Source organism: Podarcis raffonei, chromosome 8, assembly GCF_027172205.1.
Source record: "Podarcis raffonei isolate rPodRaf1 chromosome 8, rPodRaf1.pri, whole genome shotgun sequence".
In the NCBI taxonomy this organism is placed as follows: Eukaryota; Metazoa; Chordata; class Lepidosauria; order Squamata; family Lacertidae; genus Podarcis; species Podarcis raffonei.
Genome location: NC_070609.1, coordinates 68,191,356 through 68,216,575, shown reverse-complemented (window position 1 = coordinate 68,216,575; position 25,220 = coordinate 68,191,356). Strand labels below are relative to the sequence as shown.

Genomic DNA, 25,220 nt, shown 5'->3' with positions numbered 1-25,220 from the left:
TTCCCCATTCACGCGGCGCTCTACGAACTCAAGCCAATCAATGGGCGCGGATCACATCGCACGGGAGGAATTTTATTGACCGACAAGAAAAGTTGGGGCGGGGAAATGAGGATGCCAGCTGTTGATTGGTTCTGCGTTTAGACCGGTTAGCGTTGGACTCCAACCCCAATTAGTTAACAGTGTGAATTATGGGGATTGTAGGCAAGAACATCTGGAGCTCACTAGGCTATCGCTGAGCTAAGGAGATGCCCACACAGTGCCTACTCAGAGGTAAGCATCACTGAGACCAGCGGAGCTTACTCACAGGTAAGTATGTGTAATATACACTGTGTAGCATTGCAGGCTCAGCTATCCTTTAAAATAAAATAAAATAATAATAATAATAATAATAATAATAATAATAATAATAATAATATAGAATCATAGAATTGTAGAGCTGGAAGAGACCACTAGGGTCATCTAGTCCAGCTCCCTGCAATGCAGGAATCGAACTGACAACCCAGAGATTTAAGAGTCCATATTCTACCAACTGAGCTATGTATTAATCTCCTTTCAACAGATATTTACATGCTGCTTATACCTAAAAAAAATTCCTTCCAGAAGCACCTTAGAGAGCAACTAAGTTTGTTACTGGTATGAACTTTCATGTGCATGCACGTTTCTTCAGATACACTGAAACAGAAGTCACCAGACCTTTATATATAGTGGGAGGGTGGGGAGGGGTATCACTCAGAAGGGTAGTGGGAATGGGTGATTGGCTGATAGGTGTGGTAAACCTGTTGACGGACTGTTAACGACTGCAATTGGTTTAACAGGAAAAAGCAAAGGGTGAGATGGCTAAAAATAGCTTTATCATGTGTAATTTTTTAATTTTGTTTCAACTACGGCAGACCAACACGGCTACCTACCTGTAACTACTGCTTATATATATTTATTCTTAATTATGCAAGTGCATATTGATAATTTTATTTTTAAAGTGTGTGGTTATTTAATTGTATCTGCCTGCCACGTTCCAAGGGAGTCCTTCTTGCTATCAAAGACTTCTTGCCGTCAGAAAATTCCTCCTAATATTTAGTCGGAATCTCCTTTCTTGTAACATGAATCCCATCTGACGTATGGAGACAATAGTACACATTCCTACCTTCCAGGGCTGCTGTAAAGACTGCATGCATGTGAAATGTTTAGAATAATGTGCTAGGCATTTATTGTTACCCTTATTACAAGTGACAACCCACAACAAAATGTTGCAGTGTGGAGTGTGCCAGCCAGTCAGCCATTCCTTCTCCAAGATATTCCATGACAACCACAACTTCCCAGCTTTTTCTTTCCCGAGAAGCACTCATCATCCCAGGTCCTACAGCACACCCTAGTCCTCGTTGTGCTCTTCCCTGCCCTGTGCCGCAATAGTGCTTTTCCCCTAAAGATTTTTTGCTGGAGCTTCAGGACTCCCTTGAGTATGCTGACAGCCTCCTTGCTTCTGAGTGGACCATTTCATTCACCAACAGAGTTCACTAGAGGAAGCTGTTATGTGTTTATTGCTTTTTTAATATTAATATTGATATTGATGTGGCATTTATTGGATTCGATGCTGAGCTCCCCCCCCCCCCATGGCTAATGCTTTTTAAAGTTATTTAGCTCCCCTGTGGATTTCTGTAAACCGCTTTGAGCACTGCTGTGATGCTCCAACAAATCATTTCCAGAGGCATATGGCTCTTGGGAAGGAAGGTTCCTTACCCCTGGCCTGCTTGTTTGAAATGGCGGGTTACATTTTTCAAACAAACAAACCAGCCTACTAACCTGCAGGAGTAAAGTGGCAAAATCTGAAGAGGTATACGGTATACTTGCATTCAGTGCCGGATTTATGTATAAGCTAAACAAGCTATAGCTTAGGGCCCCACTCTCTTCGGGGTCCCTAAAAATGTAAAGAAAAAAACCTGGATGTACATTTCCAAAATATAAGATAAAAAAGAAATAAAATAAAACCTACATACAGCAACAGTGTTTTGTGTTGTATAGGCTCCTACTGTTGTGTATTGAGTCAAAGGATTTTATATCTGTATTATTATTGTCTGTATTTGCATTAGGGTAAAGTAACTGCCTTTTGGTTCCAGAGGGTACAGCTACTATTGGTTCATTTAAGCTGCTGTATTTGGATCCTCTGTCTTATTGGTTTCCTCCAAAAGGCAGGACTGTGATTGCCTGATATTGTTCCCTCCAAAATGTATCCTTTCTAGCTAGTTCCCTGTCCCTATAAATGTAGCTCTCCCCTCCTCAGTTCTCAGTCTTGTTTGCTTTAATAAAGAAGTGTTACTACAGAACTGTCTCCAGCATATTATGTCAAGAGAGCTGAAATCACAAACCCCACGTCACAACACCTACGATGTAAGTAATGGGCCCCTCCTGCTAGCCTGCTCCCTAAAATATCACTGGTTTGCTCATTTCTACATATAGGGTGCTTACATTCTGCATGGACTGTTTGCATGGCAACATGTGCAAATGGCTTTAGAGACCTATTAGCTCCATAAATTATCATATAGCATATATTCAACACAAAAAAACAGTAACAATTTGTTGTTGACAAAGGACAGCTGGACATATAAAGGGCCCCATTACCTTCAGTAGCTTAGGGTCTCATCAAACCTAAATCCGGCCCTGCCTTCATTCAGTTATCCCTGTTCGCATGTGAGAACAGAACCATGCATATGCGGAAAAGGTGGAGGTAGGGGCAACTTTGTCCAACGACATTCGTCGTTGTGTCCAACCGCACCCACTGTTGTGAATGAATTTTAGCTGGTGACAAGCTGGTATGTTGATCAAAAAGCCACATTTCCATAACACAACAGGTCCCTGCAGTGGGAAAGGAACATTGGAACACAGGACAGAGGCGCCAGCATTACAACTGTGAAAACCAAGACAACACAGCCCATGTCTGAATGCGCCTGGTGTTGCCGCATTATTGCCGCCTGGAGCCGTGGTGCAACAAAATCAGGACAGCCTGGGATATTTGTGAGATGAAGAGTCCCAGGATTTCAGTAGGAAGCGAAAGGAAATGCCCAGATTGGAAATGAAGCAGTATGCCCATCCTAAAACGTTTGCACGTGCAAACAGTATTGAAAGCTGGTTTGCTCAGGTATAATCATGAGCACAAATCTCATGTAACGCAATGGGTCAGTGTGCCTGGCTGTTAAGCAGAAGGTTGGTAGTTCAAGCCCACTCAGGGATGGCTGTGGGCAGGATTCGTGCGTTGCCGGGGGTTGGACTGGATGACCCTCGGAGTCCCTTCCGACTCTACAATTGAATACAGAATAAGAAAGATGCCTGGAGGGAGCTGCTCCCTTTTCGTTAATAATTTCTTCACCCCACACTTTCCAATGGATTATCCTGCCACACTTTCCAACCTACAAAAAGGCTCCCTTTACTTCAGTGGATTTGTCGAGTACTTGAACCCTCTCTGATAGCCCAAACCTAAAGTTCTGGTCCATGCTTGATTCCCTCTCACAGAGCATTGGCAACCTGGGAGCATCCTTGGTCTTCAACCCTAGACCTATTTACATGGGAATGAGCCCCACTTGCTTCTAAATAGACATGAGCAGGATGGCATTTCTTTCACTTAAAGACATCAAAAGGAGTCATGTGTGGTTTGTGTGTGGTTTTTATTTATTAAGGGCACAGCTCCGTGGTCCCCCCCCCCAGCCACTGTCTCTCGCACAGCACCGCAGTGCGGGATCCTCCTCCCCGTGCCAGCTTCACACGCTCAGAATCAGCGGCTGTTGCTCCTCGGCCATTTCCTCTCCTGGCGAGATCTCGTAGACGACGCAGAGGGACGAATATAGGCAGCCGACAAAGGAGACCACGCTGGAAAAGTACATCACCCCATTGGCGCTGCCCACGGCAGCTGTCAAAGGCCCCATCACTATGGAGACGAGGATCTGCGCCAGGAAATACTGGCAGCTCAGGAGGGAAATGTCCACCCCCATGCCTCTTTTGGTGCCATCTTCATTCGATCCCGCGAACTGTTCAAGGGACAGGGGGGAAAAGCCTGATTGGAAAAACGGTTTCTGGCACCCCTTGGGAGTGGTGGGACGGAAGGCAGGGAGGACAGCCATTTTGGAGGGCCGCAGGTTCCCCTTCCTTCCTCTACGTCCCTCGACCCACAGTGCCAAGTATATTTTTGATACCCGTGAGATGGAAACCGCCCCCCCAAGTGATACATTGGGGGCCGCCAAACCCAAGGCTCACCTTTTTACTCTGGTAGTAGTCACACAGCAGCGAGTACGGAAGCGTGCAGAGTGTCGAAAACAAAATGCCGTAAGTTACGCACAGCGATAAAATAACGTAGACGTTCCGCGACAGCGTCGCCAGTCCTGTGCCAAGCCCAAAGGCGAGGTAGGCTATAAAATACAGCGTGCGGATGCTGAAATATTCCTCCAGTTTTTCCAGGGAGGCTGTGGAATGAAAAGGAAGGACATTGACTATTCTCTCAAGCAGATCCGGTGCGTTTTGCTGTGGCCTGAGGGGCAACTCAGGTGATTGTATTTTAGTGTTCTGTTGGAAGCTGCCCAGAGTGGCTGGGGAAACCCAGGCAGATGGGTGGGTTATAAATAATAAATTATTGTTATTATTATTATTGTTGTTGTTGTTGTTATTATTATTATTATATAACTTCAACACGGGGGGGGGGCGGGGGGAGATGGGAGACCCTCTAGAAGTTGTGAGGCTCCAACTTCCTTCACCCTCAGCCAGTAATACTAACGTTCAGTAATGATGGGCATCACCTCTCCTTTAAACATTCATGAGAGCCAGTGTGGTGTAGTGGTTAAGAGCGATAGACTCGTAATCCGGTGAACCGGGTTCGCGTCTCCACTCCTCCACATGCAGCTGCTGGGTGACCTTGGGCCAGTCACACTTCTTTGAAGTCTCTCAGCCCCACTCACCTCACAGAGTGTTTGTTGTGGGGGAGGAAGGGAAAGGAGAATGTTAACCGCTTTGAGACTCCTTCGGGTAGTGATAAAGCGGGATATCAAATCCAAACTCTTCTTCTTCATCATCATCATCTGTTTTGGCACTTTCTCTACCGTGCTCTTAAGATAGAGGTTGGATGGCCATCTCGTATATGATTGAGATTCCTCCATTGCAGGGGGTTGGCCTACATGACCCTCTGGGTCCCTTCCAACTCTACAACCCTATGATTCAAAACTGCTGCTGTTTACATGTGTGTTGGACTGCAGCCTGCCATAACAGTGAGTGGGGAATCCAGATGTTGCTTTCAAACATGGGGTGATGGGAACTGGAGCCCAGCAACATCTGGGGGGCCACAGCTCCCCCAGCCCTGCCATCGGGTGTAAGAAATCGTTGTTTTGGTGTGGCAGCACCCAGCCTTTGGAACTCCCTGCCTATTGACAGAAGTGGAGAGTGGCAAAGCTGGGCTTGCAGCAGCAGCAGCAGGGCAGAGAGAGAGATAGAGTGGGTGGCAAGGTAGCATGGGCAAGCTGCAAAGGTTTGGCAAGAAGAAAGGGGGATGCTTGCAGAATACTCTCCCCAGGAAGGCACGCTTGGGGCCATCTTTCATTCTAAGCTCAGCGCAGTGTCTTTGGCGAGGAGTAAGGGGAGGGGGAGGGACGCGGGTGGCGCTGTGGGTTAAACCACAGAGCCTAGGACTTGCCGATCAGAAGGTCGGCGGTTTGAATCCCTGCGACGGGGTGAGCTCCGCTTGCTCGGTCCCTGCTCCTGCCAACCTAGCAGTTTGAAAGCACGCAGTGCAAGTAGATAAATAGGTACCGCTCCGGCGGGAAGGTAAACGGCGTTTCTGTGCACTGCTCTGGTTTGCGAGAAACGGCTCAGTCATGCTAGCCACACGATCCGGAAGCTGTACACCGGCTCCCTCAGCCAATAAAGCGAGATGAGCGCCTCAACCCCAGAGTTGGCCACGACTGGACCTAATGGTCAGGGGTCCCTTTACCTTTACCTTAAGGGGAGGGGGCTGTGGGCAGGGGGGTTCAGGGGTGGGTGGGAAGGGCAAACTGAGTAGGAGCATCAGCCCCGTGTGTTTATACATTCACATATATGACGATGCCCAAAACCAGACAGCATGTGCCCTGCAAAACAAAGCGCTCCATGGCGAAGGCCGGAGAGGTCTTGTACCTGAATAGAAGGCGGCGCTGAACGCATAGATACACATGCCCCAGCAGCCCATGGTGACTCCAGCGTTGTACTTCTGATACTCTGCAGAATCGTGAGGGGCTTTGGGGTCCCCTTGGAAGACCACCTCCCCCATGAAGTCGGTATAGAACAAGAGCATCCCTTCGAAGGAGAGCCAGCCTGGGGGAGGAATCGGAAGACAGTGAGGGAGGCAGCACGGTTTGGAAGGCGAGAAAATCAAGCAGCGGTTATGCAAGGCAGCCTGCTTCCAAGGATGTGGCAACCCCGGGGCTATATAGAGAAGCAGTGATTTGTATAAATTTTTTTTTAAAAAAATTGATTAACCCTTGCAGAAAGCCAGCCCCTGCTTGCATGGGGCTCTTAACAGCTGCCCTGAAGTTTTTCTGATGGCACCACTACCATTTAACTTGCAGTCTCACCCATTCCACAATGTCGGCACTGTTGTTGACATTTGCTAATTGATAATATAGCTTCTACCATGAATTAGGTACCAGGTTGCATCCCTAAGGTTCTCCCCACTAGTTCGAAATTGTAAGGCCATAAAGGCTGTAGATTCTTTTAACCCTCAGCTCTTTCGTGTGTTCGTCTCTCTTCCATGCTATCCGGGAAATGGCTTTTCCAGAACAACCAAGACAGCATGCTTAAACTAAAACAGCCAGTGTCACGTGTCCAAAAAATAACTGTGAAAGTGGCAAATAATAATTTGAATGGGATGCAAATAAAAATCAACAAAAGGGGAAACTCAGCTCAGTACACATTTGAAGATGGATCTGCCAAATTATCACTTTCTTAAATAATATGCGAGCCAAAACACAACTATCCTTCAAAATTCGTACTTATCCACATTGTGCATTGCAGTTCTCACAACAATATTTACAGACATGCACATATTATGGGATAGTATGCATTTAAAGTTGTGTACATTTTTTAAAATCATTATTTAAATGCAAATAGCTGCAAAAATTGGAGAACTTAATTTAAGATTGGAAAAAAATAAGGAACTGAGAGAATCAAAATGGACAGAGCCTCCCATCCCTGTGCTGACAGTTTCAGGTGCCCAGAAAATGGATTTTGTCCACTACGGGTTTAAAAACACATACAGACGGACACATTTTATCCAGTAGCTCTGTTTGGCAGCAGTCAGTCAAAATCGGGGCCTCATCTTGGGCAAACGTTGAAGACCAGCAAGTGGTCCTGCAAAACCACTGCTTTGGAGGCATTGTGAAGTCTTGGGACCACAAATGTGCAAATATAGCCAAAGCAGGAGCAACTCACAGGTTTACCTAGGAAGTGATTGATGCAGAGGTTCCGCAAGGGTTTGGGCATCTGGCAGATGGTTGAGCAAAGAAGCTTCATTGAAAGTGGCTGCTCAGACAGTTCGCTTGATCCGTTCAATTCGCTCTCGTACTTGACCCCGTTCAGCAAAATGTTTGCTACCTGCACCGCAAAGAGGATGCCCTGATCGGCATTCAAAAACGTACAAATAACATGGAATGGGAGCTGAGCAGGAAGAGCAAAAAGTCTCTGGCATAGCTCCGGAGTAAGATATTCCTCCTCCTCTGCTCATCTTTTTTCCCAGACTTGATTTACAGTGATGTTTCCCCAGTAAAATGCACTTGTGCGCCCCCAGCATGTCTGTGTGGAAAGTGCTGTTGAGCTTTTCAGGGATACTGTACCCTTAATTAGAAACTTCCTCCACCCGCCTTTTGGCTTTCAATGGCTTTCTGTGCAGTTCAGCCCAGCGTAAACTGATGAATTGCCCCTTTATTACCCCATAATTAAGTAAGTCCCTGTTCCCCACAAGGACAAAACATTTCATTGCAAGAGAACAGGAATAATGGGAGGGAATCAGCGGCCAAAGCTCCACCCTATGGAGCAGGATTTAACCTATTAAGGATAAGAGAGGAGGTTGATTAAACAGCTGAACCAATCTGGAAACCATTATAGACAGAATCAGCAAGAAGGAAGCTTCTAACAAGTTGCAGGGGCCTTTTGCTGAACTTGACTACTAAATAACCATTTTCACCACTCACCTGTTGGCTGAAGGTTACGTTCCTTCTCCTACTGCTCTCGGGGAGATTCCCTGTGATAATATCCGGGATGGCTAAAGTCTGCGGTCTTTTCAGGATTCCGGACGACCGTGGTTTTATCGCGTCCAGGGAACCCACCCTCAGGCTGTCTCCCTCTGGCCCAAGCACCCCGACATTCTCTCCTGCTTCCAAGGCGGCACTTTCGTGGCAGTGGAATCCCTCGGGGGCCCTAGGGAGGCTGACGCTTATGCCCTGCCGGGGCAAGCTAGCCGGGATGCTCAAGTAGCCATCGTGCCCTGCCGTGAAGCAGTCGATGAGCACGCTGTCAATATTCGAGGTCCCGAAAGATGAGGCGAACTCGCTCAGCCCCGTCAAGGAGTTGTCCCGGCTGATGAGGCTGCCGTACTTGGGCGTGAGGGGGCTGAGTGGGGAAATGGGGCTCGTGAAACTGGCATACAAACGGACGGGGTTCTGGGCCGCGAGGTTTTCGTTCCCGCAGTCCTCGAAGAGAAGGGGCGGCGAAGGAGGAAGAGGGAAGTTGGGGCTCTTCATCACCTTCTTCAACTTGCTGAAAGACTGCAAGGGCCTTTCGGGAATACTGACCAAAGTCAAGGCAGTCGCTAGCGTCAGCGTGATTGAGGTAAAAATGTAAATGACCCGGAGCTGGCCCCCTACCGCCCTGCCGAAGCCAGTGTGGTCCCAGTTGATTCCTCCCACAACGTAGCCAAAGCCACCTCCGAGACCTGCCAAGAGGGGAGAGGAACAAAGTTGAAATCGCCTCTCACAGGCACTTACGAAGCTGCCTTATAACAGTTCAGGCCATTGGTCCATTTAGCTCAGTATTGCCTACACTGTCAGGCAGCAGCTCTCCAGGCTTTCAAACAGGGGGTGGACTGGATGACCTGTTGGGTCACTTCCAGTGCAATGATTCCATGAGTCTAGAATTCTCTCACAGCCCTATCTGGAGATGCATGCGGAGAGGCAGCGTGGTTTAGTGGTTAGTGTGTCGGACTAGGACCGGGAGACTGGGCCATGCAGTTTCTTAGCCTAACCCCTTCACAGAGTTGTTGTCAGGATAATATGGATGGGGGAGAACCATGGACACAACCTTTAGATTCTTGGAGGAGAGGTGGGGTATAAATGTACAGTGGTACCTTGGGTTACAGACACTTCCGGTTACAGACGCTTCAGGTTACAGACTCTGCTAACCCAGAAATAGTACCTCGGGTTGCTTCAGGATGAGAACAGAAATCGTGCACCGGCGGCAGCGGGAGGCCCCATTAGCTAAAGTGCTACCTCAGGTTAAGAACAGTTTCAGGTTAAGAACGGACCTCCAGAACGAATTTAGTACGTAACCAGAGGTACCACTGTAATACATAAATGCCCAGAGACTTAAGAGGCTGAGCTACGATGAATCATAAAATTGCCCAGCTCAAGTCTCACCTCTGCCATGAATATGCCTAGATGTCCTTAGACCCACATTTTCTCCCTCTTAGCTTTATCTGCCCATCTGATAATGCATAATTATGCAGACCTATCTTTCAGTGTTGCTGTAAGCAGTGCTTTCTTTCTGGGGGTATGCATACCCCTAAACATTTTGAGAATCTAAGTCTGGCCTCATTGTGGAGCAGTATTTCAATATGAGTAGGAAAATGAGAGCACCCCTAAATATTTCTTTAGAAAAAAAGCACTGGCTATAAGGATTATTTAAATGACTTCAATTTAGTTAAGCTCAAGGCAGCATACATGGTTCTGCACACACCCAGCCACCCTGTGAAGTAGGCTGAGCTCAGAGATAACAGCAGACCCAAGGGTACCAAGCAAAGTGTGGATTTGAACCCAGATCTCCCATATGCTATACTGGCTCACACTTTACAGCAAAATAATAAGTGTTATGTCATCAGGAAACTCTAAAATCACCAACTACGTTTAAGAGCTTGTCCTCCAGTTTGCTTTTTCCTCCTCCCTCCCGTCCCCTTTTTCTTTGCATGCTGCGACATTTCAGTTTGTGAACCCGAGGGGCGAACTGTCTCAGCAGCCACTCTGGGCGTCTTTTCAGCTAGAGGACCAGGTCTAAATGCTGAAAATAAGCAAATGCCCAGCACTGCCATTGCCGATATGCCGAAAACCTCACCAGCTAGCAGTGCGTGCATGTTGAGTCCTCGGTCCTGATCCGACGGGCTGCACACGTCCATCATGTAGGCGTGGCTGGGGTTGTCCGCAGAGTCGGCACAGAAGTCCATCAGAATGACTCCGCAGATGGTGAACGCAATTCCCCACTTGTGGTCACTCACAGTGTCGGTCAAGGCTGTGCCCATATCCCTGCCGTTCAGCATCAGTGAAAGGCCCAACAACGCCCCTGAGGAGGAGGAGGAACCAAATCAAGGCAGTCAGAAAACAGCAAAGAAGGCTCAGGCTCAAGTTGGTACTTTTTCATGAGCCACAGATTGGTTGCGTTCCCTTCTGGGCAACTTTCCAGGGGTCACATGGCCAGTGGCAGATGGAAGAACATTGTAAATGTTGCCTTGGGTCTGGAAACCAAGCCTTATGAAGAACGGTGGGGGGAGTTGGGTCAAACAAAGCATCTACAGTGGATGCTCGGGTCGCGAACGTGATCCGTGCGGGATGCACATTCACAACCCACAGTGTTCGCAACCCACGTCTGCGCACATGCAGGTTGCGATTCGGTGCTTCTGTGCATGAGCAAAGCGTGATTTAGCTCTTCTGCATATGTGCAACCGCCGAAACCTGGAACGGGTTACTTCCGGGGTTTGGCGGTCCGTAACCCAAAGAAACGCAACCTGAAGCGGCTGAAACCCGAGGTATGACTCTATTTACCAATTGCCAGGACCAGGATGAAGGGTCTCCTCCGTCCAAAAGGTGAGGTGCACCTGTCACTCCAGGCGCCCAGAAGGGGCTGCAGCAGGAAACCTGGAAGAGAGAAGAAGGGAGATGGGTCATTCCCCCATATGTGGTGGACATGTAAAAAAGGGCTTTTGGGAAATGATATATAATGAAATGAAGAAAATGTTTAAATGGGTTATTCCCAAAAGACCGGAAGCTTTCCTTGCAGGAATAATAGGGACAGAAGTTCGAAAGAAGATGACTAAACTATTTATGTACATGAAAACAGCAGCTAGAATATTATACACACAGAGATGAAAAGAAGAAAAGGTTCCGACAAAGAAGGAATGGCTTCTAAAATAATATTTTATTATTATTATTTACTATTATTTATTATTATTTATATTCCGCCCATCTGGCTGGGTTTCCCCAGCCACTCTGGGTGGCTTCCAACAAAAGATTAAAATACAATAATTCATCAAATATTAAAAACTTTCCTAAACAGGGCTGCCTTCAGATGCAGAAATGGAAAAGCTGACAGCAAAATTTAAAGATAAAAATGATGAACTTTTCACAGAAGAATGGAGGCCTTTTGGGAACGATTTTTTAAAAATAAACTAAAAAATAAACCACCATAGTCAAATGAAATCATCAGCAGGATTCGAGATAAGAGCAACAGAAGGAAAATGCTAAGATAACAGTAAATGGAGAAACTTTTAGTAATAGATAAAGATATAATACAGTAGAAAATGTTTCAGTGGAAACACTGGGGAGGTGGGGATTTATGAAACAATGTAATTATTGGATATGGAGTTTATTGTGAAAATGTTTGAAAATTTCAATAAAAAATTATATTGCCCAAAAAAAAAAAAAGAGTTGGAAAGAAGAGTGTCATCCAGCACTTTCTGACCAGGGAGAGCAAGACAGAGGTCTCAGATAAATGACAATCTGTGTTGGGCTATACCAGTTCAGCCTGTGACTGGGGACCAGCAGGAGGGGATTGCCCTTAGGAACATTGCAAGTCCATGCAACCAAGCCCTACTCAGAGCAGACCCATTAGAATGAATGACACTGAGCTAGTTGCCCCCATTGACCTCAATGGACAGTTGACTAAGTAGGACTAGCGTTGGACACAACCCAGCCACAGTACGCTTTGCCAAGTCCCACCAGTTTCCAGAGCAGTTAAGCTCACTTCCTGAGGATCGGGGCCCCAGCACTCACCCAATATTGGGCTGATGAACCAGACCATTCCATACAGCTGATCCGGCAAGCCCATCTGGAGCAAGACAGGCGTCACATAGGCTGTCTCCATGGCATAGCTGAACTCGATCCCAAAGAGAATGCACCCATTGAACAACAGTTCCCAGAAGGACCTCTGTGGGTGGATCTCGCCAAAGTGGACCTGGTCGATGGGGCAAGGGGTGTTGGGTGGCGGGGGAGGCGAAGGCCGGATGTGTTTCCTCCTCTTTGGGTGCCGCTTGAAGTTGTTGGCCCGGTGGCTGATGTGGCGGGTGACGGATCCGGCATACCCTGCCACCTGGGACCTCCACAGTTCCTGAGATGACAACGTGGGGAAGAGGGCGTCGCTGGAAGGGCTTGCCGTGGTGGGAGGAATCATCGTGGATTTTGCCTGCGAAGAAAAACCGGTGTTTTATCTTTACGTATTATTTGCAATGTTTATCAGCTGCCCTAAATCAGACAGGCTTGCAGTACGGAGTGGTAGTTTCAGCTGCACAGATCTGCCTTCCTGCAGAGCAAGGGGTTGGACTAGATGACAAGTGGACATCCATCCCAACTCTACAGGTGGGGTTTGGGGTTTTTTTGTTTTGTTTTGGGCGGGGGTATTCTGCAACGTGGCATCAGTCACATCCAAACCATACTTTTAAAGCATGTTGGGTCACATTCAACAAAACAGCTGTGCTAGCTTTGAGCCAGCACAGTGAGTTCCTCTAGTGCAAAGTTACTCAAACTTGGGTCTCCAGCTGGTTTTGGACTACAGTTCCCATAATCCTGTGGGAATGTTGAGGTTAGGAGAGGATATATTGATTAGTACAGTGGTACCTCGGGTTAAGAACTTAATTCGTTCTGGAGGTCTGTTCTTAACCTGAAACTGTGCTTAACCTGAAGCACCACTTTAGGTAATGGGGCCTCCTGCTGCCACTGTGCTGCCGCTGCACGATTTCTGTTCTTATCCTGAAGTTCTTAACCCGAGGTAATATTTCTGGGTTAGCAGATTCTGTAACCTGAAGCGTATGTAACCTGAGGTACCACTGTATTATTCTTCCTCACTCACACTAGTGAGACAGTAGCAGGGCACATTCCCTTGTACATAGCAGGAAGCTAATTGATAGATCCATTAGAAGCTTTTGAGTTAAGCAATCCAGTCTGGCTTGTCCAGATTGGATTGTTCCTGGTAAATTCCCTCTGTTCCCTCTTAAAAAAAAATGGCACAACAGTCTTCTTTTATAAAGTACAATGGTACCTCGGGTTACAGACGCTTTAGGTTACAGACTCCGCTAACCCAGAAATAGTACCTCAGGTTAAAAACTTTGCTTCAGGATGAGAACAAAAATTGTGTGGTGGCAGCGGGAGGCCCCATTAGCTAAAGTGGTACCTCAGGCTAAGAACAGTTTCAGTTTAAGAACGGACCTCCAGAATGAATTAAGTTCTTAACCCGAGGTACCACTGTAATGATAAAGTTTACTTACATTCAATTCACAGTATGATCCTGAAGGCAGGCTTTAGCTTTGAGTTACAGTTACAGAGAAAGGTGTGGTTTCATCCTCTTGTGAGGGATGAGCCCGTGTGCTGCTGTCTGAGAGCCAGCACACAGCAAAAGAGCATATCAAGAGAGAAGGGCGAAAAAGGGAAGATGGTTGCATGACCAGCCCATTTATGGGGTCTGCCAGGGTCACACCCATCTACCTGGTCACACACACATGGGGAGATTATGCTCCAGACCAGGTGTGACAGGAAGTCCTCCTGGCTGGAGCAACATTCCCCTGTGTGTCCACTCTGGGAAAACAGGAAATGTTGTATTTGGCTGCTTTTGTGATGTTACATCCCACACACCCCTGACCACAGGTGCTGCTAGCTAGGGATGATGGGGATTGTAGTCCAAAAAGAGCTGGCGACACAGGTTGGGGAAACCCTGCTCCACTGCAATGGAGCTTTCTCCCACTCTCCTTTGCCTGTATGTGTCCCCCCCACACACACATCCCTGGCCTAATTCGGTTCTGTGGGGTCAGGAGGCTCTCCCAAAGCAGAACTCAGGGGAAGAAGAGGGGGAAATGCTTGTGCTGGCAGAGTGCTGTTGAATTCTGCCCATTGCTTCTGCCAAGGAATTCTGGGAACTGTTGGGAGTGGTAAACTGGATCCCCCAGGATCCTTTGGGGGAAGTCAAGCACTCAAGAAGAAGAAGAGTTTGGATTTGATATCCCACTTTATCACTGCCCAAAGGAGTCTCAAATAGGCCAACAATCTCCTTTTCCTTCCTCCCCCACAACAAACACTCTGTGAGGTGAGTGGGGCTGAGAGACTTCAAAGAAGTGTGACTGGCCCAAGGTCACCCAGCAGCTGCATATGGAGGAGCAGGGACGCGAACCCGGTTCCCCAGATTACGAGTCTACCGCTCTTAACCACTACACCACACTGGCTCATACACTCAAGTGTATGGTGCAGATGTGACCTATGAAGCAACGATCGTGCATTGGTGGTGGCTTTTTTACCAGTTCGCCCACACATCATTAAACTTTGTTCATCTTTCTGCAATGCTTTCCCCATAGTTTTATGGCATAAGTTCATCAAATGATTCCGGGGCTGTGTGCAAAAAGTGTGAGTGGAATTAATTCACAGAGATACAACCGCTTGTCATCAGGTAAGCATGATAAAATACACAACACCTTTTTATCAAGCCATTCCTCCAAATACCTCAAGGCAACTTCCGTTTTATGCTCACAACAGCCCTGTGAGGTAGGTCAGTCTGAGAGATAAGTTACTGACCCCAAGTCACCCAGTGGCTGAGTGGGAATTTGAACCTGGGTCTTCCCAGACCTAGTCTCATAAACTCATCATCGTACTCTACTTCATTATGCTCAGTCTCTCCTCTTTACAAAACATTACCTGGAATAAATTCTTAACAGTAACATATATAATAATAATAATAATAATAATTGCACTCTTAACATTCATCAATTTGTTATCCCAACGCCTTTTCACTCATTGATTAGAAGACTGGAAAACCGGGGCAGGTTTACTGGACAACCAGCTAGAATACAGTCCATATATTTCTCTTTTTTATTTTTTTGCCTTATACCTCTGCAACCAAAGGGACTAGAAACTTAACAAAAATAAAACTGAAGATTCATCTTCACTGATATATCTGGCACCAAAAGGACTAAAAACTTCACGGGGGGGGGATAAACCTGAAAATCCCTTTTTCCTTCTATCTCCGGATCCAAAAGAATAGTAACTTTAAAAAAAAAAATTCATGAAAAGAACCCTGAGTATAAATATGTAGTCTAGACACCCTCATAGGCTAAGGCTCAGTCTAGTGGATTATTCTAACCTGGGGGATAAAACCCTCAGTCATGGCCGTTATCTCTCTGTGAAGGCAAAAGTCCACAGCACACCTTAAAATTCCACCACATTTCCCTCTCTTAACCACCATCATTCAAACACCCCCCTCCCTCCATCCCTCTTGGAGCTAAAACAGGCAGGTAAGGCGGAGCCCACCCCATCTCCTTTAGCAAGGAGGGCCTGGTCTCAAAGATCTTAGGCTGGCAATGATTCAGTAGGAAATGGATTTACCTGTATTAGGATAGATGGTGGAGCATCCTTCCAATAATAATAAGAATTAAAAATAACATTTACAACAATGCCTGCAATTTTCCCCGGGATCCTTGGATTGGCGGCGGCAGACTCGCTCTCCGTCCTCTCTCTCTCTCTCTCTCTCTCTCTCTCTCTCTCTCTCTCTCTCTCTCTCTCTCCTCCCGCCCCCCTGCACTAGGATCCTGCGTTTCTGGCTGGGGAGGAGGCTGGGTGATGTCACTGTGTCTCCTGCCCTGCCTTTCCCCCAGCCCTGCAGAAACGCATCCGCCTTCTCTCCACCTCGTCCACCCCGTGCCTTAAAGAGGCAGGAGCCAGGGATGCGATTCAGCATCCTGCTGCACGGGTACCCAACGGCGGAGGGCAGGAAATGGATTGGTTGAAAGACGGGAGGGGAGGCGCGCGCGCGCGCGCACACACACACACACACACACACGTAAAATTCTCTGCTGAGGGAGGATCCAGATTCAGGTATGCTTTGGAGAGCACGGAAGGTGTTTGCTGAGAACTGGGTACCGAGGCAATCGCTGGATTGTATCCCTACAAAACCCTTTTTCTAAAAAAAAGAAAAGGAAAGTTTGGATTCTGTTGATTCCGGAATCAGTGCCGTTTTTATGTACAAGCTATAGCTTAGGGCCCCATTCTATTGAGGGCCCCCCAAAAAATTAAAGGGGGAAAAAACCTAGATGTAAATTTCCAAAATATAAGATTAAAAAATGAAATAAAATAAAACCTACATGCAGCAACAGTGTTTTGTGTTGTGTAGACTCTTGAGAGACCCATGGACTGCAAGAAGATCAAACTTATCCATTCTTAGGGAAATCAGCCCTGAGTGCTCACTGGAAGGACAGATCCTGAAGCTGAGGCTCCAGTACTTGGGCCACCTCATGAGAAGAGAAGACGAGATGGTTAGACAATGTTCTTGAAGCTATGAAGAGTCGGACACAACTAAATGACAAAACAACAAGACTCCTTTGTTTTTAATATAACTTTATTAATTTAAAATACATTTATGAAAAACAGATGTACATGCAAGTAAACAAACATACAATCAAACAAGCAAATAACCGAAAAATCAAATAAACCACCACACTATAAGATATAAGAAGATTAATATAATACAGTGAGATTAATTGGAAGTCAGTTTTAAATTTCTTCTCTATAAATTTTATAATTGTGTTCAAAGGCTTCTATGATAGAAGTAATGGGCCCTGCCTGCTAGCCTGCTCCCTAAAATATCACTATTAATATATTTCTTAATTGTATTTCAGTTCAACATTTACTTTGATAAAATACATATTTCGTTATGTGGAAATGGCTTTAGATACCTATTAGGTCCATAAATCACCATATAGCATATATTCAAGACAAAAAACAGCGACAATTTGCTGTTGACAAAGGACAGCTGGACATATAAAGGGCCCCATTACCTTCAGTAGTTTATGGCCTCATCAAACCTAAATCCAGCCCTGCCCAGAATGATGATGAGGAAGAGCTGTAGCCCAGTGGCAGAGCATCATCTGAAGGTCTCAGGTTCAACCACCTTCTGGCATCTCCAGGTAAGCCTAGGAGAGGCCCCTGCCTGAAATCCTGGGCAGTTGCTGCCAAGTCTGTGTTGGCAATACTGAGCTAGATGAATCAATGGTCTGACTCAGTGTGATGCAGCTTCCTGGGTTCCTATTATACAGCCCCCCATCCATATGGGGGCTGCCTCATCCTGAAAAGCTTTAGCAGGTGACTCGGAATGTATGCTCCTTTTCCATAACAAACTGTGCCAAAAAAGAGTCTCACAAATAAATTTTTAAAACCCTTTCCTATCAAAATGCGTAGCATAGCTGGGGAGTGAAGCTGCATCCCCATAAGACAAAATCAAGAATTGAATAACTGTAGAACAAATTCTACATCACCTTGGCAACAAAGGTCCGTATAGTTAAAGCGATGTTTTCCCCAGTAGTGATGTATGGAAGTGAGAGCTGGACCATAAAGAAGGCTGATCGCTGAAGAATTGATGCTTCTGAATTATGGTGCTGGAGGAGACTCTTGAGAGTCCCATGGACTGCAAGAAGATCAAACCTATCCATTCCTAAGGAAATCAGCCCTGAGTGCTCACTGAAAGGACAGATCCTGAAGATGAGACTCCAATACTTTGGCCACCTCATGAGAAGAGAAGACTCCCTGGAAAAGACCCTGATGTTGGGAAAGATTAAGGACACAAGGAGAAGGGGACAACAGAGGACGAGATGGTTGGATAGTGTTCTTGAAGCTACCAGCATGAGTTTGACCAAACTGCGGGAGGCAGTGGAAGACAGGAGTGCCTGGCGTGCTTTGGTCCATGGGGTCATGAAGAGTAGGACACGACTAAACGACTAAACGACTAAAGAACAACAACAACAACAGAACAAATTCAGTAGGATAGTGAAGTAATCCAGATTACGTAGGTGGCAAATGTGACATGAAGGCTGGCAACCTTAACCCCGGTGTAGCCACTTGCATATGATCTCGAAGTGCCTGGAGACAGTCTGGTCCTGCAGCTAACACAGCAGTTTGACTTCACCAACAAAAATGCATGTTCTTTCCATTTCCACAAGGGGGAACATGCTGGCTTTTACCAGCTTCCCTCCCAAAGTCCTTTCCACTTAGATCTGCTGGTCACCTTCTGGTCTACTGGTTCCAAGGAGAAAAGTGTGGTGTGTGTGTGTGTGTGTGTGTGTGTGTGTGTGTGTGTGTGTGATGTTGCGAAGGAAAATTCCTAGTTGAGCCTGGAATGGAGATCCCGGGCATGGCAGTGGCAACAGACATCCTGGCGATGGGACTGGGAGGGCTGGGCTTTTTGCTTCTTGTTCTGGGCGCCGGAGCAGATTGCTGGAGGGTAAGAAACAAATTAAGATAACTTTAAAGCTGGGAAGGGGGCGGGAGGGGGGTGGAATTAAAAGCTGTGTTGTGCCAAATACCTGCCCTTTGGTTTCCTTGGTTGTTTTCATTTTTTCCTGCTTCATCTGTGGGTAGGGATGCACAAACCTGTCTGATTTCAATTTCCAAAGGCAAACTTCAAGTTCTGAAACGAGATGTTAAGTGCAATGTAGCCAACCTTTGCTCTTCTTTGGATTTTGCAGGGCTGTTCTCCTCCACGCAATGTGTAGATAGCATACACTGGATCGCAACCTGTAGAAGTCCCAAGCACTGACAATGTGCAATTAAAAATAAAAACAATACTGAACCATAGAATAAAATTGTCCTATTTGTAATGACACAGAACTCACATGTATGCTGAAATGCACATGCATGTATGTCATTTGTGACACCCAACAGGATCTGATTTCCTCTCATTAGTTTGGAGGAACGCTCCCTGGCTTAGGTGGGGACAAGTGATAAAAAGAGAACAGGAATAATGAGGGAAGTATTTGTAGTGGAGGGTAAGGAAGCCTAACAAAGTTCTGATTTTCCCTATGTTGATTACTTAGAAGCTTTTTATTTTTTGGAAATCTCAAATGTTAAATTACTTCCCAAAAGAAATATATTTTATTGTGTGTGTGTGTGCGCACCCCTGCTTTGCTGGTACCTGAAACATGTGCTTAATCAGTCCATTGGGCAATCTAGCACTGTGTTCTACAAGACGAAGACACAAAGTCCTTCTGGGAAATTCTTCACCTTAGATCAGCTTCAGAGCCATTCCCTCATTCCAGCATACAAAATTTTCTTGGTGCCCCTTTCCCTCTCTGAAGAAATTGAAAACTTGCTTGATAGAAGAACTGAACCGGAGGGGTGCTTGGCTTGTGCTGTTGTCAAACCCAAGGCCTGGTTGCCATAGGAACGTTAAGCTCTGGGGAAAATATATCACAGCGGGGAGGGCCAGTGTACTCCTGGAAAGGTCAAACCTGCTTCTGGTGACTTTGATAAAGAGGGGCCAGTGCCCCCAGCTTTGCCCTTGCTGGGTAAACACTGGCCACGGGAGCCATCGCTGCTTCTTCCTTTCTTCGTTGCTGAACCCTCTCCGGGTGTTGGGTGCACAGGAGCCTGCTCTGTCAAACGTATTTACTAATATTTATAAAAGTGAGCTGCCTGTGTGTGAGAAAGATACAGACAGACAGACAGACAGACAGACAGACAGACAGACAGACAGACAAAAGAGAGAGTGTGGGCTGTGAGGATGAGAGTGCCTGAGACACAGGACAGTCAGAACATGATAACATAAGAGCCTACTGGATCTGGCCAATAGTCTATCTGGCCCAGCCTCCTATTCTCACAGTGGTCAGCCAGATTCCTCAAATGGGAAACCTGCCCTGCAGGACCTGCGCACAAGAACCCTCTCTCCCTTCCTGTGGTTTCCAGCCACTGGTATTCAGAAGCATTGATGCCTCTGACCATGGGGGCAGAACGCAGCCACCATGGATAGCAGCCATTGATCGTCTTCTCCTCCAGGAGGTTCTCCAATCCTCTTTGAAAGCTATCCAAGTATGGCGGCTCCTGCAGGAGCGAGTTCCACAGATTACGCACTGTGTGAAGAAGTTATTCTCAACTGTCCTGGTCTGTGGACCAGCTGAATGGGGTTCATGAACAGCCCATGGTTTGCAGGCCACTGCTTAAGAACCTCTAATTAAAAAATTAGTTCTCGAAGTCTCTCTCCACCCAACCCCTGATGATTCCTCCCTGCTCACCTTCCTTCTTTCTTACAACGAGTCCAGAGTGTAGTCCTGGGTGTCTTCATCTTCCTCCTTAGTCTCAGCATTGAACTCAAGGGGGGGAATGTGGATAAAACTAGAATGAGTTGGCTCTGCCTGCCACGCCCTCTGGCACCACCTACTGTTGGCCTCCCTGCCTTCTGACCTACCAGACCTCATGGACACCAGCCTCCGCTGACTGCAATTCCCACCATCCCAGTTCATTAGCCATGCTTGGGGCTGAAGGGTGCTTCAGGGAGTCCAACCACATCTGGAGAGCCTCAGGTTCTTTCCACCCTTGAATAGGGGACAGATTCCCTCCAGCCACAATCCTGAGGCTCTAACCAATTGAGGGGAGGGCAGCCTGGGTACAACTGAGTTAGTCCACCAACACCTTTCTACTCAACTCCAACTCAACATTTCTTTCTCTCTTTCCTTCTCTAGCAAGATGCCAAGGACCCCCTGTCTTCGGTGGGGCTGAGTGCCCGGTGCCGGGGGTTGTGGAGCGAGTGTGTGTTTGATAACGTCGCTGACCTCTGGACCTGTGACATCCCGATCTCCTATCTCAGCGAGCATCCACGTAAGGAAAATAAACCAGGTCCACCTAGTTGGAGCAGGGTGGATCTCCTTTCAAGGTGCCTTCCATGTTCTAAAATCTTGTTCTCTCTCAATTCTTCACCCCATCCCACCAGCTGTTCTCGTGGTCACTCGGGTCTTGGTGATCCTCTCTGCCTTTCTGACTCTTTCTGCCACACCTCCCTTCATTGCTGGCATGAAATGTACCAAGCTAATGCACGGCAGAGTCCTTCAGAAACAGAAGTTCTCCCTGGCTGCTGGGATCCTGCTCCTCTTAGGAGGTAAGCACAGCATTGCCTTGTTTCAGGTTGGGGCAGAATAGTACTCGATCTAAACCATGCCTCCCACAGTCTTGTTTGTAGGGTGCCTCCTTCCTCTTCCTTTTTACATTAGTCCCACATTAAAGCCTTTAACAGCAACCAAAAAACTTAGGAACCCTCCAGATTCCCTTTTATTCCACATATGATGATTTGTGCTCACAATGGTATTGGGGTGGTTAAACCCGATCCCGCATTTATGGCAGTCTGCACCTGCAACTTCGTGCAGTCGGAACAGCTGTAGCGACAAAGCAGTGCAGATTGCTCAAAATGAGTAAATTTAAGTTGAAAGAGAGTAATATGTGGAAGTATAGGGTTGTCTCCAACTAAGTCCTACTCAGAGCAGACCCAGGGCCGGATTTAGGTTTGATGAGGCCCTAAGCTACTGAAGGTAATGGGGCCCTTTATATGTCCAGCTGTCCTTTGTCAACAACAAATTGTCACTGTTTTTTGTGTTGAATATATGCTATATGGTAATTTATGGACCTTTAAATTTGGGGGGGGGGGCTCCCAAGAGAGTGGGGCCCTAAGCTACAGCTTGTTTAGCTTATACGTAAATCTGGCACTGAGCAGACCCATTGAACTAAGTTGGTCATGCCCGTTATTCAGAGTAGGACTAGCACTGAATATGACATCATCATAGGATGATGTTCTAGAATATGACAAAGAGATCTCGCCCTTCCAGAATTCAGTGTGACACCAAGGATGGGCATATCTGCCAATTTCGGTTTTTCACAGACTCTCATTCCCCCCTCCCCCAATTGTAGTGCACATTTCTCCTACTATTCACATTTTTTTTTTTACATTTCCAATTTTGCCTAACCCATACCTTTTTTTTTTTTGCAGAGCAATTTCCCCCCAATATAATGCATTTGTATGTTTCTCTTCCTTTACAATAACACATACACTTTTGTAAACATTACTTGGCTCGAGAAATACGTTGCAAGATCCAGGGAAGCACGAATTTCTAAGGATGGCTGTATTCTTGAATTGTTTTAGAAAGCCAATGTGGTTGAGTGCAATGGTTAGAAATGTTGGACTAAAACCTGGGAGACCTGGGTTCAAATCCCTCAGCTCACTGGGTAACCTTGGGCCAGCCGCTGTCCTTTAGCCTAAACTACCTCACAGGGTTGTTCTGAGGATATAATCAGCAGCCGGAGAACAATGTATGCCACCTTAAGCTCCACTGAGGAAAGGTGAGATAGAAATGTAAAAATAAAAGTGGGTAGGTTCACCTTTCAATGCAGAAGAAATAAAAATCCACCCCCATCCCTGTATGAGATTGAGGTCAATCTAGTGTCGATCCTACTCAGGATAGACCCATTGAAATTCATGGGCCCAAGTTGGCGTTGTCCATTTATTGCAGTAGTAATAAAAGTTAGCTAGGTGGATACACACCAGCCGAAGGTGTGTGCACAGCTTCTTCTTTTTTTATATATAAAAAAAAGCTTAAAATTCTATTTATCCTTAGAGGAGAACTTAGAGAACATCTGAAGGCAGCCCTGTTTAGGGAAGCTTTTAATGTTTAATGGACTATTGTATTTTAATATTCTGTTGGAAGCCGCCAAATAAATTATTATTATTATTGCAGTGGTACCTCGGGTTACATACGCTTCAGGTTACATACGCTTCAGGTTACAGACTCCGCTAACCCAGAAATATTACCTCGGGTTAAGAACTTTGCTTTAGGATGAGAACAGAAATCTTGCTCCGGCGGCGCGGCGGCAGCGGGAGACCCCGCTAGCTAAAGTGGTGCTTCAGGTTAAGAACAGTTTCAGGTTAAGAATGGACCTCTGGAAAGAATGAAGTAATTAACCCGAGATACCACTGTATTATTATTATTATTATTATTATTATTATTATTATTATTAAGGAAGCCACGGCAGCTGGAAACTCTAATGTGGAATGGTCTCCCTTTCACAGGGCTCTCTGGAGCGGTTGCTTCACTGTGGTACGGCATCGACACCGTTCAAAAGTATAAGCTTGAGGTAAGTAAGGTAGCCTAAAAGAACATATGAACAGAAGAATCATAGAACTGTAGAGTTGGAAGGGATCGCATGAGGTCGTCTAGTCCAACCCCCTGCCTTGTGGTAATCTTCTGCCCTACATGGGTCTCAAACCCACCACCCTGAGATTAAGAGTCTCGGGCTCTACCGACTGAGCTATATGGCAGAAGCTGCCTCATGCCAGAGTCTCCTAGCCCAGTATTGTTGACACTGACTGGCACCAGCTCTCTAGGAAGGGAGTCTTTCCCAGCCCAGCATGGCGATGGCTAGATGTGAACCTGGGACCTTCCTGCATGCAAAGTAGACACTCTACCACACAGTTGTGGTCATCCCCCAATGGGAATGGAGTTTAGTATAGAACGTCTTGGAAGCTACATGGATTCTTTAGGGCGTTCCCCATCCACCTCCTGCCTTGACTGGCTGCAGTTCCCTAGGGTCTCAGCCCTTTCCCAGAAGTACCTGAGATGCCAGGATTTGAACCTGGGGCTTTCTGCCAGCAAAGCCCTAGAAGTGAGAATTTTTTTATGGTAATCAACACATGCCTTTAAAATGTGCTGCTCCCACCCAGTTCGATGCCTGCAGAGTGTCCGGGATCGCTCACCATCTCTTTTTTTGTAGTGTTTTTATTGCTTTTCCATTTTCAAAATTTAAACATAATCTTATTATCCACATTGTTTTTTGCTCTTCTGAGCCGAATCAACTTCCCTCCCTCCCGTCTCATGGCTTTCAAAGTTCATCCTTGTATGAACGCTATGATATAAGGGTGAACTTTGAGTGGAAGATGTATGAGCTTCTATTTTACGTATTTCTCATTCAACTTATCTCCACGTTCAAATAAATGTAAAAAAGGTAATAACCATTATCATTACAAGATTTCTTACAACCCTACTAGTGTTGGTAAATGTTTACAATGACCTTCAAATGTTGTACAAATTTACTCCAGCCTTTTAGGAAAGCTTGATCACGCTGGTTTCAGATTTTCCCGGTCAGCTTTGCCAATTCCGCATAGTCCATCATTTTCATCTGCCACTCTTCAATCATTGGTACTTCTTGTTGCTTCCATTTTGGGGCTTAAAGGAGTTCTTGCTGCTGTAGTAGCATACATGAACAATTTATGATTGCACTTTGGTATTTCTTCACCTACTATACCTAATAAAAATGCTTCCGGGGTGTTTTTTTAAAGAAAAGGGATTGCTCACTATCTCAGTTCTCTTTCAGGTCAGCTTGGGCATCCCTGGCGTGACTTACGAGCTTGGCTATTCCTATTGGATGGCTGCCGCGGGCGCCGCTTGCACCACTTCCGGTGGTGCCTTACTGATCACCGCCGACTGCCTTGATGCCCAGGCGCCGAAGAGAAAGCAGAACCTTCTCTGCAGCCCACTGACCTCCAAAGGGCCGCAAACCTACCTATGAAGAAGGAGCCCAGCCCTCTCTCTGCTGACAAACCAACCCCTGGCTTTCTAGCAAATGTCGTTTGTAAAGGGTGCTGGGGATTATAGCTCTGCAAGGGGGGAAACTACAGTTCCTGGGCTTCTCTGGTGGAAGCCATATGCTTTAAATGCCACGTGCTTTAAAAGCTATATGATTTAAATAGTTGAAGCGGGTGCAACCATAAAGCAAGATTCCAATTAAACCAGAAGCAGCTGGCTGGTTGGATTGCATTGTGTCTTTTCTGCATCATCAGACTGGTCTTCACACTTGATTGCCGATTGGTAGCAGGGCCAACCGGGGAGCAGCCAGAAGGACCACATGGCCTTGGTGTCAAGCTCAAAGGGGGGCTCAGATTTAGCCATGCATTCGTTT

The 25,220-nt window shown here is 46.4% G+C and overlaps 2 protein-coding genes and 1 long non-coding RNA gene across 6 annotated transcripts; 2 read left to right on the top strand and 1 right to left on the bottom strand.

Annotated features, from left to right (window-relative positions):
• Window positions 1-53: 53 nt before the first annotated feature.
• On the top strand, window positions 54-6,463 carry LOC128419658 (uncharacterized). Of its 2 annotated transcripts, none has more exons than XR_008331892.1 (2): window positions 54-306; window positions 6,229-6,463. It is a non-coding gene; the product is annotated as an uncharacterized LOC128419658 (long non-coding RNA). The 2 variants fall into 2 exon arrangements; XR_008331891.1 differs by lacking the exon at window positions 54-306 and adding an exon at window positions 5,148-5,240.
• Window positions 3,657-16,021, bottom strand: SLC45A1 (solute carrier family 45 member 1). 3 transcript variants are annotated; one of them, XM_053400610.1, is made up of 9 exons: window positions 15,843-16,021; window positions 12,255-12,663; window positions 11,028-11,120; window positions 10,324-10,548; window positions 8,193-8,932; window positions 7,443-7,596; window positions 6,142-6,318; window positions 4,240-4,445; window positions 3,657-4,013 (listed from the first exon to the last, which is right to left on the bottom strand). In XM_053400610.1, the coding sequence occupies exons 2-9, from the start codon at window positions 12,649-12,651 to the stop codon at window positions 3,747-3,749; spliced, it is 2,259 nt and encodes a 752-aa protein (XP_053256585.1). In that variant the 5' UTR covers window positions 12,652-12,663; window positions 15,843-16,021; the 3' UTR covers window positions 3,657-3,746. The 3 variants fall into 3 exon arrangements, with proteins under 3 accessions (XP_053256585.1, XP_053256586.1, XP_053256584.1); XM_053400611.1 differs by having other exon boundaries at window positions 12,255-12,588; XM_053400609.1 differs by having other exon boundaries at window positions 15,906-15,985.
• A 2,548-nt stretch (window positions 16,022-18,569) lies between these two features.
• On the top strand, window positions 18,570-25,064 carry LOC128419655 (claudin-16-like). Its single transcript, XM_053400608.1, has 5 exons — window positions 18,570-18,729; window positions 20,963-21,098; window positions 21,211-21,375; window positions 23,335-23,399; window positions 24,636-25,064. Exons 1-5 carry the CDS (start codon window positions 18,625-18,627, stop codon window positions 24,828-24,830), a joined length of 666 nt encoding a protein of 221 aa, XP_053256583.1. The 5' UTR covers window positions 18,570-18,624; the 3' UTR covers window positions 24,831-25,064.
• Window positions 25,065-25,220: the final 156 nt, after the last annotated feature.